Below are 11,174 nucleotides of genomic sequence, written 5' to 3'. Positions count from 1 at the left end.
TTTGAGCAGCTCGAGAATTTTTTGTGAATTTACGTCATCCAGGTTTGTAGACACTAGCCATTTATAAGCCTTTCTACATCCGAGGTCATTTTTTATAAAGTTCATTTACACAGATTCTTTTTTTTATATACTTCTTGATTCACCGTAGTTATCTTTTTAATTCTTAAACTTTTTTTTCTTATGGGAATTTCAGAAATAAATTTGTTTTCTTGCAATATTCTTTAAAAAATTTTACGAAATAAACGTTTGGTTTAGAAGATTATTTTAAGAACTTTATGAGATTTTGAGTTTTCTTGAGACCCATGAACGAAACGGCTTTCTTCAAACCCCCTTCTCTCTTCTTCTTGCTCCGACCATTTGAAAAAAAAACTTTGCATTCGGGTATATTCAATTTTTCCCAATTTTTTGCATTCCACAAAAAATCAGCTACCCCACTTATTCATCGGAATGGGTCGAGTGAAATCAAATCGAAGCTCTTTCAATCGTGATTTGATGAAACTTAAAACATTTTCAAAAACATTTTGCAGTATTGAGAAAAACTTGGACCTAATATTGGATCTTAAGTTCAATTTTGAGCAAAAAAGAGCTTACAAAAGCTTATTTATGTTTAATTTAAGCCTTGCAATTTAGTTTCACGCAAGAAAAAAATAGACTTACAGATTTTTTGGCGCCATCTTGGCAATCGAAATTTCAAAGCAATTCAAACATTTTGCATTAAAAAAATTGGAAAACCTATAATAATTTGGAAGTTCATCGCTCACGCTATGCTAAAGTTATTAGAAATGTCATTAATAAGTCAAAAAACAGTTCAAAAAGGTTTCATTTTTTCTTCGTAAAATTCTCAAAAAGGCGTTAAAAACGTCCAAATTAAAATTACTCGAGCACAAAAGAGCTGTTTTAAGCGGCTTAACTTAAGCACAAATAAGCCTGCTCATTCGTTTTATTTGCTCAAAGTTAGACCAAAAATCAAAAAAACTCAAACGCGTTTTTTCTCAAAACTGACAAAATATTTCAAAACTTTAAAACGTTCAAACCGCGATTGAAATTTTTTAATACAACAGAACATTCCACCTATTCCGGTTATTTTTGTCTGGTACCTGATTGTGAAAAACAATTAAGTAATTTAAAAAACTAAAAATCTCGAATACACCCTTTTTCTCCGTTTTCAATGGTGGGGTTAATTAGATTGAACCAGTTGCTCTTTAAATGTGGATGACCATATAAAATTTAACTGAACTCTCCTAACTTATCTTGAACTTGTTAATGTCATTGTATCTTGATTGAACCAATAACTCACAAGTTGTTTGATTTTGAACCAGAATGTTTGGGTTGTTGATATCTTTAATTCTCATCCAAATTTCTCAATTAGAAGCAAATGAATCAAAACGCCCTAAGCACGACGGAATTTTGCCGGTTTTAGTTCAACAGGTTAGAGTTTTTATTTACTGTGTTTTATCAATGTTTTTTAAGCCAGACTCTAACTGTCACACTTTGCCTGATACAAATGTTTCGCAAGTCGTTTTCAACGCATTCAAAGTTGGTCAAACCCATGCTGAAAACAAACTATTTTTTTCCGAAATACAACATTTAGTTTAATTAGCGATCCTCAAGCACACACACACACACACACACACACACACACACACACACGTACACACACACACACACACTCACTCTCACATACACACGGGCTTCTTGTATGTGGAGGTCCGTCGATGGAGCCATCACTGGAGTTAGTTTTGGTCCAAAAAACATGCCAAAGTTTTGAATAGATTTTTTGGCCTTCCTGGATCGGTCTAGGAGTCCGAGGCTTTTTTCAAGTTTATATGCAACCCAAGAGCCATGGACTCAGATTTTTGGCAAAAGTGAAAACTTCAAAACATTCCAAAAGCATACAAATCTACACGAATTGCTCTCATTCAGCAGTTGCTACAGAAAACCTCAGAATTACATAGAACTAAGCTCTTCACGTTCCGCATCAACTACCAGTGAACTAGAATAAGAAAAGTCATAAACAAATTAAAACCTAGGCTAATTTCCTGAAAAAAAAACATCTATAAAAATCAAACGACACCTGGTCCAAAACTAAAACTGAACTTTGAGGCTTGAGACCATCAAGCAGACATTACTGCCATCATAATAATGGGAAGCAGACAAATTTGGTAATACTCAGTTCTGACTGTCTGAAAAAAGATACGCAGCTTGTTTTTGATGTATTCATTTAAACCACTGAATACAAAAATGAATTTGAGATAAATAGTTAGTTGAGTAATCCGCGGAGTAATGTGGTATGTTTTTGGAACTAAAATCAGTCGATGAGCAATTTAGTTGCCAATTTGTCTGCTAACATTCCTGCCTTTTTACTATGTTGTCTATTTACTGCTTTGTATACAAGTAAATTTCAAATCACCTAAAAAGCAACGAATGATTTAACGCTACAAAGTTTTCTAGGACTACGAACAATTTTTGATTACTTTTTTCAAACTATGTAGTTTTGTGATAAAACCTATAAAAAAGAATTTGAAAATTGTTTCGAAAAGAAAAAAATATTATTCGGAAGAGTAGGTAAAACTTTTCAATGTCCCACGCTTCACCCCACACACATTTCGCCCCTCTTAAATCTAGTAGCACATTTCGCCCCTCCCACATTTCGCCCCTAAGAATTTCACATATTTCGTCCTCGCACGTTTCGACACAGAAAAATGAACTCCACTGAGAATTAATTCTTGATTTTGATCGGATAAGAGGTGGGTAAATCAATTGAGGGGGCGAGGGGTGTGGATTATAATAACTTTTTGATCTTACCTTTTAAAATTGTTATAAGACGTCTTCAAACCGCATCATTGTTTTTTCAGGTCTGCAGACACGGTGATCGATCTCCTGTCAACTTGTTTCCAAACAACCAACACAGAGATGCCTGGATCCAAGGACCTGGTTAGTAAGTTAAAAAAATGTCTGAAGTCCATAATAAATGGCTTTTTCCAGGTTTTTTCAAAAATACTGTCAACGGATAAGAAGGGAATTTGCAAAAAGAAAGAAAATATGATATAAAAAGTAAAGATTTAAGTTGGATAACTTTTGCTAGTGCACTGTGAGCCTCAAATGAGCATAGCGCCAGATCTTTTGTTTGCTGAGTTAAAAGTTAATATTTTTTGCAGGCAACCGTGTTGACTATTAGACTTCGAGCAAGTTTTTGATTCAGCTTTTTTTCTAAGGTTACCTCACGCCGGAGGGCGAGAAAATGCTTTATGACAACGGGGCAGCTTTCCGAAGCAGTTGGTATCCTGGACTCCTGAGCGAAATTGTCTACCCGAATGAGTCATACGTTGTCAGTTCTCACATTGACAGGTTTTGAATATGTGCAATAGTTTGTTACTTTTACCAAGATGTTTTGTTAATTTCTAACTCTAAAAAAAAACAGATCCTTTTCAGACTGGGAGTTCATAATTATATTTGGGTAGCATCTATTGCATTTGTTTGTTTTTGGACCTTTGTTTATCTATGCACTTGCCCTGAACAGGTCTTCTTAGTTAGGGAGATACCACAAATAATTACTTGACTATAATCAGTGATTAAATTTTTCAAATGTCTTTCAAAAATTAATTGTTCAGGCCCACGTTAATTGTTCATACCTAGTGATAAATACAACGCAACCCCAGTTTTATTTTAACTGATTGAAAGTTTGGATATTTACACAAAAACTGGTAACGAACAATCAAAATATACTTTTTTTTCTACCATCTCATCGTATGTTCACAGGTGCATCATGAGTGCGAACTCCTTCATGGCAGCTCTCTACCCTCCCACGCAACAGTTCCAATTCGAACAGGGACTCAATTGGCAGGCATTTCCCACACACATGATTTCAGCGCAGATTGACTTCGTAAGACTTATGGGAGCTAAAAATATGATTTTTTTTCAAAGACTAATAAGTTCAAAAACATACGAGAGCAAAAACAGAGCATTTTTGATAGACGTGTAGAAAAAAATAGAGGAAAGTTCGATAAATCCGTTAGATAGTTCCATTCTGGGGGGAATGTTTTAAAATATGAGGAGCCATTTTCACTAAGAAAAACAATCAGTATTTGTTTTCGTAATTTACCCAAGAAAATAAGAGTTTTCTTGCTTTTTAAAATCTTCTGGTAAAATTAGGTTTTGCATTTCTCATTTTATAACTTATTTTGGGTCACTTGTTTTGTTTCTCTCAGTACTTGTATGGCACAGACTGTCCCGCTGGGATTGAGGCACGTGAAAGAATCTATACATCCGAGGCATATTTGCAGTTTCTGGGAGACAACCAACTATTCATAAACAACACCTGTCAACTGGCTGGCTACCAGGAGTCAGATTGGACCATCAATTCTCTTTCCACCATCAGTGATAACCTCATTTGCGATGTGAGAAAAAATCCGTTCAAATACCACCTCGCAATTAAAGATCAGAGTTGAAGCTCTAGTCATGGGGTCATCTTCTCTTTAGAATTTTAAACTTTTCAACATTCACAAGGAAACATTCACAAAGGAACCATTACCTAAACTTTTCTGAAGGCGTTGAAGACAACCTGTTTCTAAGACCTTTTTTACAAAGTAAAGAGTCCTGTATCGCCAATGGCGACCTTCAAAGAGAATTTAACTATAGGAAAGAATGGCGTACGGTAAAATGGTACACAAGGTAGAAATGGTACACAAGGTAGAAGAGTATAGAGTAGGATGTCAATGGGTAGATTGCCAAGTAACCATTGGTATGAAACATCACCGATCAAATTTGATTTATTAGTTTAAGTTGACAACTACATAATGATTTTTTCTTAATTATTTTTTTTGAAGCCTTATCTGTTCCTCACAAAAATTGTTGACAAAAAAATTGATTTTTTCCACTCTTGGCAAACTTCTACAACTGCAAATTCTTAAATTCAAAGCCTATTATTATCAACATCTGCTTATTCTACAAGAATGGTAATTGCTACCTAATCTTCAAATAGTTTTGATCAACATTAGTTAACAAAACTGCAATACACATCAATTCATAATTTTTGTTTATTGTAGTCCGCCCATAACTTGTCTTTCCCCGATTGGGCAACTGAGAGTGTAGTGGCAGAGATGACAAACATACTGAATGTGCAGAGACAGTTCCTCTACTCTGACCCCGAAGTGAACTATCTCGACACTGGGGGAGGTGAGAAAAGTGATAATTATGATCAGACTTACAGTCCATTTTACACATTGATAAAAAAAAGGATTCAGTTGTTTCCATATGGTTGATTTAAGAAATGATTAAACTCTAATCAAAGCCCATGTGTGCAATTTTTTATGACAGTTTGTTTCTTTTTTGTATCTTAGGGTCGTATAACAGAGAAGGTGCCTGATTACTTTCCTCAATACTTTCGATCAGCTTTCCATACCTGCAAGAACAATTTCTTTGAACTTTCTGAAGACTCTAGGGGTCTTCAAAAGAAACTTTGAGTTTAAAAAAAGTTCTGTTGAAGCGGCGTAGCGTCTTCAGAAGTTTCAAAAAAAAATACGTTTGGTATGTAATTTTTATTACTGTTTTTTTCAGGTCCAGTCTTGGGTCTAATGGTTGAAAACATTGAGAAGAAAATGAATGGCTCCCTCACTCAGAAATTCATCTACTACTCCGCTGTAGGTTTTAACTTAGTTGTTAGACTAAAATTTCACTGTCAAGTTTCAATTTTACCTTCAGATTTTTAAATTCAATGCAAGAAAATTCGAACTTATTAAAATTTTGGTCAGATAAAATCTTAAACTATAGATAGATCATCATGAGTAATATATGGGTTTTCCAGCACTTCCAGCAGCATCACTCTGATAATCACTGCATACAAAAAAAACTTCAGTTTTTAAGGTCGGGGATATGTCAACTTTGCGAGCTTCATTGGAAATCAAAATCTTAAAAATAGTCAAGTCTGCTTAACTCTTATTCAAAAAGTTCATGCCTTGCACTTCGATTTACGTACTTTTTACTGCTCGGAGATTTTGCATTCCTAAAAAGTTTTTAGAGTTTGATATTTTTTCATTTTTGGATCATTCAAAGTAACCTGTCGTAAACCTTTATCAGTTTTCAAGGACGTCAAATGTAAATTCAATGTCAAAATGCATGTATGCACACCCTCTTCAACATTTGAACTAAAAACCAAACGATGGTACAAACTTTGATTGATGGAGAAGAGTGTTATCGACATCATTAGATGTGTTTATTTGGTAAAGCGTGATATTTCATCGGTTGCTTTATCTGGCCTGATTCCAGAGTGATCAATCAAACTAAATTTAGTTGTTCAAACTGATGCAGTTGATGAGTGAACATGAGGCTATATGGTTTTGGTTGTATGCCAAATGTCTCCACAAGATAAGCTGAAAGAGAACCTGAAAAGACTGTTAAAAGTTTTCTTAATAGCCAGCCCAGCCAAGCCAGCCTTCCAACCAAAAATATACTGAGTTTTGAAGTTTCAGTTTTATAAGTACTTAGTTTGGGCTATAATGGTGAAGAAAACTAAAGTCACCATTCTCGCAGATATAGAACTTTGTCGATTTCTCAAATTCATATATTTTTAAAATGAATGAGACGGCCTGAAAGAAAGTTTCATATCACAAAAATTTGTGTTAATAAACTTATCTCAATTAGGAATGAACTGATCTTCTCTTAATTTTTTATACCGACCTTCCCTGAAATTTTTTTTTTATTTCTTGCAAATTCAATAAAAAGATCCTCATCGGCTCAAAAACTACTCGATCATTAAAAAGGTAAAGTACGAAATTATCGCGTGTGATCATAAGTATGAGTTTTGGGCTTTCTGAACCGAAGAGACCCAATTTATAGGTATCTTAAGAACTTAAAACTAGTATCTCTAACTGTGTAGTTTTCACTTTAGCATGACACTACTGTGCTTCCATTTTTGGGCATCATGGAACAGGATGTGGGACCCAATCCTCCCTACAGCTCATGTGGTGTGTTGGAATTGTATCAAAGCAACGACAACGAGTAAGTTCATTACTGTCATTATTTTGTTAGAATTATTGATAATTTATATATAACGACAATCAATAACTATGTAGCGATTCAACGTGAAGATATGAAAATATGGTTTTCATTGGTCATTTCATTGTGCATGTTATGTAATTAATAACTTGTTAAGGTTTTGGTCGCACTTTGTTCAAGTTATACCCTTCTAGCTAGACGAGAATTTTTAATTTTAAGCAAACTTTTATGTTTGACCTCTTATTGTCGGAAATTAGTAAACATTTGATAGTTGTTCACTTTCAAAATTTGTTTGATACTTGGATTTCTCTGTTTGATACTTACTATTTTAGTTCTAAATTGCCCGTTCGGAATACACTCTGAGATTTGACGAAAATAATCAAAAGCTAGATGCCTAAACTGTGATGTTTAAAAACCGGTGACTGGACAAAGCATCCCATACGAAACTATCCCATTACAAAATATCCCATACCAATTTAGCCCAATGGACACAATAGCCCATACCAAAATAGCCCACGTCAACTAAAAGTTCCCATAGAGAATTAAAACCTAATTTATGATATAGAGTATTAAAGATTGGTGCATATATCTATATCGCAATTAAGAATATACTCAAATCAACTGCCTCAGTTGATTCGAGACGCCCTATAGAGATAGTTCTAATGGTAAAAGACTCTTTTCTAGGGATTAAAAGTTATCTTTCAAATTGAGAAAAATTTGATAATGAAACACATCGCAAAGATATATCACTACCCACCTAGCCTCAATACAAGGAACACCAAAAAGACAGATTTTATCTACGACGAAACTCAAAAAGTCAAAGCGTTGCTTATCTTGGACGGACACGAGTCCACTAAAAAGCGAGACCTCAAATTTACCACTCACTGGCGTTGTGCAAAATGGCGTTTCACATAAATGCCCAATGACTCTTATAACTTGCGACGAAGCCATTATTTCGTTTAATCACGAGCACAGTCATGAGTTTAACCCCGGTCGCGTAGATGCAAGGCAGCTAGTTAGTCAGTTGAAAGAAAAAGCAAAATCACAAATCAATACTGTAAACAACCAGTTGATAGCAGCTAGCCTCAAGACTGTGAACAATAATCTTTCACTTCCTTCATGTGCCGCCCTGGCAAAAACCCTCAATAGAAACAAAACGCAAGAACCACTCGGAGTGATTTCATCGACCGACCGTCACTTCGACATTCCCGACAAACATTTACCTTTGTCGGGAAATTTTCCCGAAAAACAATTACCAAAAATGATAGCGGAAAAGGAGACAGAGAGCGATTTCTTATTCTTCTCGACATGGAAAGCTTAAATTATCTTCGCGCTCATGGCAAAGTTTTGCTTTGTCTTGGAACTTTCAAGTTATGTCCGTCTCAGTTTTTATCAATTGTACACAGTACATATCCAGGTTGGGGCTTTTTTTCCCTCTGCTTTTATGTTTTGCTCACAACAAAAGGAGTTCACTTACAACAGATTCCTTGAAACCCTGATTAGTCTTATTGGAGACTTCGTACCCAAAAAAAATCTCATTGACTTCGAACGAGCAGCCTTGAATACATTTTCTTATCTTTATGAAACTGAAATCGAAGCTGGCTTTTTTGACTTATACCAAAGCTTCCATCACAAGTTTTCAGAACTAGGTGTGAAAAAAGAACATATGAAAGCAATGCTCAACCAGCCTTTACCTCGAAAATGATCTCAGCTTTAAGCTTCGTTCATCTCCCAGATATCAAATCTGCGTTTGTTCTTATCATAGACAAAATTTGCTAAAACTGCCGATCAGTTCAACATTCCAACTGATATCCTCGAGAAAATTGGCGAGCACGCATCGTTTTTCCAGAAAACTGATATTAAAGAAGAGAAACGATTTGTCGACAACAGCGTGATCCTTTGTTCCCCTAGCTCTATGGAAACACTACGACAGCGCGGTGGCTGGTCTCATTCGAACAACGTACGCAGTTGAAGGCTGGCATAATGGCGCTTTTCCAGGGCAGCCACTCCTCGTTTCATACGTTTTTTATAGAAAAATTATCTGGTTTCTGACCAGCAGAAGTTCAAAATTTTGAAAGCAACCAGTGGTACCACAAATCAAACCCGTAAAATGTTCCGAGGACTCAATGAAAAAACCGAATATTAATTAAATCCTACGAAAACTCAGATATTGTAAATTACGTTCAAGCTCTGGCTCAATTAACACTCTCCTAGATTTCATTTTGTCAAATTGTTGGCATACTTTTCTCAAGTTGTCGGCTTTTTGACGCCCTTTTAGTTGATTTTTTAAAAATCATAAAGTTTTTGCTTCGTAGTCAATGTAGAGGTACCATCTCTTGGGAGGTCACAGAGCCCAAAACAACAATTATTTCGTATTTTCCCTCAACCCGCCTCTCATACCCGTTACCCAGTACAGGCGAGATTCAGAAGTTTTGGGGACAATTTTTATCGATTTCGAACTATAACTTTTGATCCATCGTGAACTGATCGATTGATTTTTTCACCAAGGAAGCAGTAATAACATGAAAAAAGCTTTAAAAAAATACAAATGATAAAAAGTTAAGCTGTTTTGTCAAAATCATCTGCCCACACTACATATAAAGTAGAAAGTCATAGAATTCGCTCAAAGTAACGAATCAATTATAGCAAATAAGGTTCCTTTGGCCAATTTGGAACAAGTCCTTTGGCCAATTTCGAACGAGCTCGAAACATGGTAATCTGGTAAACATGGTAAGCATGGCCAAAGGGGTAACCTTGAAACCACCACAATTTATCCAAAAATCATCAGAGGTACAAAATTTTTTCATATTTAGGCTCAAGACAAAAGTACTTTTTGAGTGATACTACAAAAAACTCCGTCAAAAATGGCCAGTTCATTTTGTTTGAAGAAAAAAAATTTCCCCGAGCACGAATATTCCGTCAATGTATTTGAAAAGTTCGAATGTTTCTGTTGGCAATAATAAGAACAAAATCTTGATTTTTTCGGAAAATGGCTTGAGTATATTGAAATTAACAGTCCAAGTGATTGATCTCTGCCAAAAAATATTTCACGGCAGCAATGAATACGACCTTTTAATCGGAAATAAAATAACGTGGCTCAAAATTTTTCAGTGAAAACTTTGACAATTTTTGTCAATTTTTTCCAACAAATTTTGGCAAGTTTCCTCATTTTTTTTCGGATATTAGAGCCCGAAGTGGTGAAAGTTTGCTTTCTTACACTACACTGGAAATTATGTATATTTGACGAAACGGTTTTAGTGCAGTCTTGAAAATTCCGTCTCACAAAAGTTTTTGGCTTTTTTTTGCAAAATTTCTAGGTCTTTCAGCGAACAAAAAATCACCAATCCAACATCTTGATTGAATACAAAAATCTTAATCGTCGCTCGTCTTAATCCACAAACCATCTAATTTTACGTCCTGAAAAAATCGCGTTGCAAATTTGGATATGCTGCTTGAGTTTTGCATAGTCTTTATAAGTATAAATTTCTCAATAAATCTTCCGGAACAATTAGAGTTGACATGGCGATAATGACAACCAAATTTTTTTTTGCTAATTTTTAAAAATCTATAACCTTCATTGGTAGTAAGATTTTGCCAAGCTCCTTTTTTCGAGTGAACTATTTTGAATTTTTGCTTTTTTTGCAACCGAAGTTTAACTGTTGTCTGCAAACAGTTTTAATCACTTCAATTACGTAGATTTTTACATTTGAAGAATTGAACAAATAATTAAGCAAAAGAGAAAATTTTTTATTTTTTTGTGAACTCTTACATGTTAGTTATTCCTAATTCCTACTACCCGCACTGGAGTTTCATGGGAAATAATCGATTATAATGGATTCTATCGGCGGAAAACTTAATCATATATAATTGATTTTTATGCCCCATCCAACCGTGAAAATGGATTTTCAGGGGATTATAACTTTTTTTTTAAAATCCATAATAATTGAGTAATATGACAAAATAACTAATTTTTTTGGCCCACAAAAAACCATGAGAATAGATTTTTTTTATGCAGAAAAAAGCTAGCAACTAAATAAAATCTTGTAGCATTTGGGATGAGAAATTGGCACAATTACATCAAAACGACAACAAATTAGTGAGAAATTAACGTTCTGCAAGCTTAAAACCCAAACAAACATGTTCATCCTTTAAAAAAACTTTAAGCAAATGTCCAACACCCC

General features: G+C 34.8%; 1 protein-coding gene across 1 annotated transcript in view; it reads left to right on the top strand.

Annotated features, from left to right (window-relative positions):
- Window positions 1–1,274: 1,274 nt before the first annotated feature.
- The window catches only part of LOC134851385 (testicular acid phosphatase homolog), a 16,513-nt gene continuing 6,613 nt past the window's right edge, over window positions 1,275–11,174 (top strand). The window contains exons 1-8 of the mRNA XM_063867443.1: window positions 1,275–1,428; window positions 2,856–2,934; window positions 3,216–3,348; window positions 3,760–3,883; window positions 4,209–4,397; window positions 5,046–5,175; window positions 5,557–5,639; window positions 6,887–6,996. Coding sequence (XP_063723513.1) covers window positions 1,321–1,428; window positions 2,856–2,934; window positions 3,216–3,348; window positions 3,760–3,883; window positions 4,209–4,397; window positions 5,046–5,175; window positions 5,557–5,639; window positions 6,887–6,996 — 956 coding nt within the window. The 5' untranslated portion in view covers window positions 1,275–1,320. The remainder of the gene's footprint in view (window positions 1,429–2,855; window positions 2,935–3,215; window positions 3,349–3,759; window positions 3,884–4,208; window positions 4,398–5,045; window positions 5,176–5,556; window positions 5,640–6,886; window positions 6,997–11,174) is intronic.

Source organism: Symsagittifera roscoffensis, chromosome 7 (assembly GCF_963678635.1).
Source record: "Symsagittifera roscoffensis chromosome 7, txSymRosc1.1, whole genome shotgun sequence".
Classification (NCBI taxonomy): Eukaryota; Metazoa; Xenacoelomorpha; order Acoela; family Convolutidae; genus Symsagittifera; species Symsagittifera roscoffensis.
The sequence above is the reverse complement of the archived record's forward strand: the minus strand, read 5'-3'. Positions and strand labels throughout refer to the sequence as shown.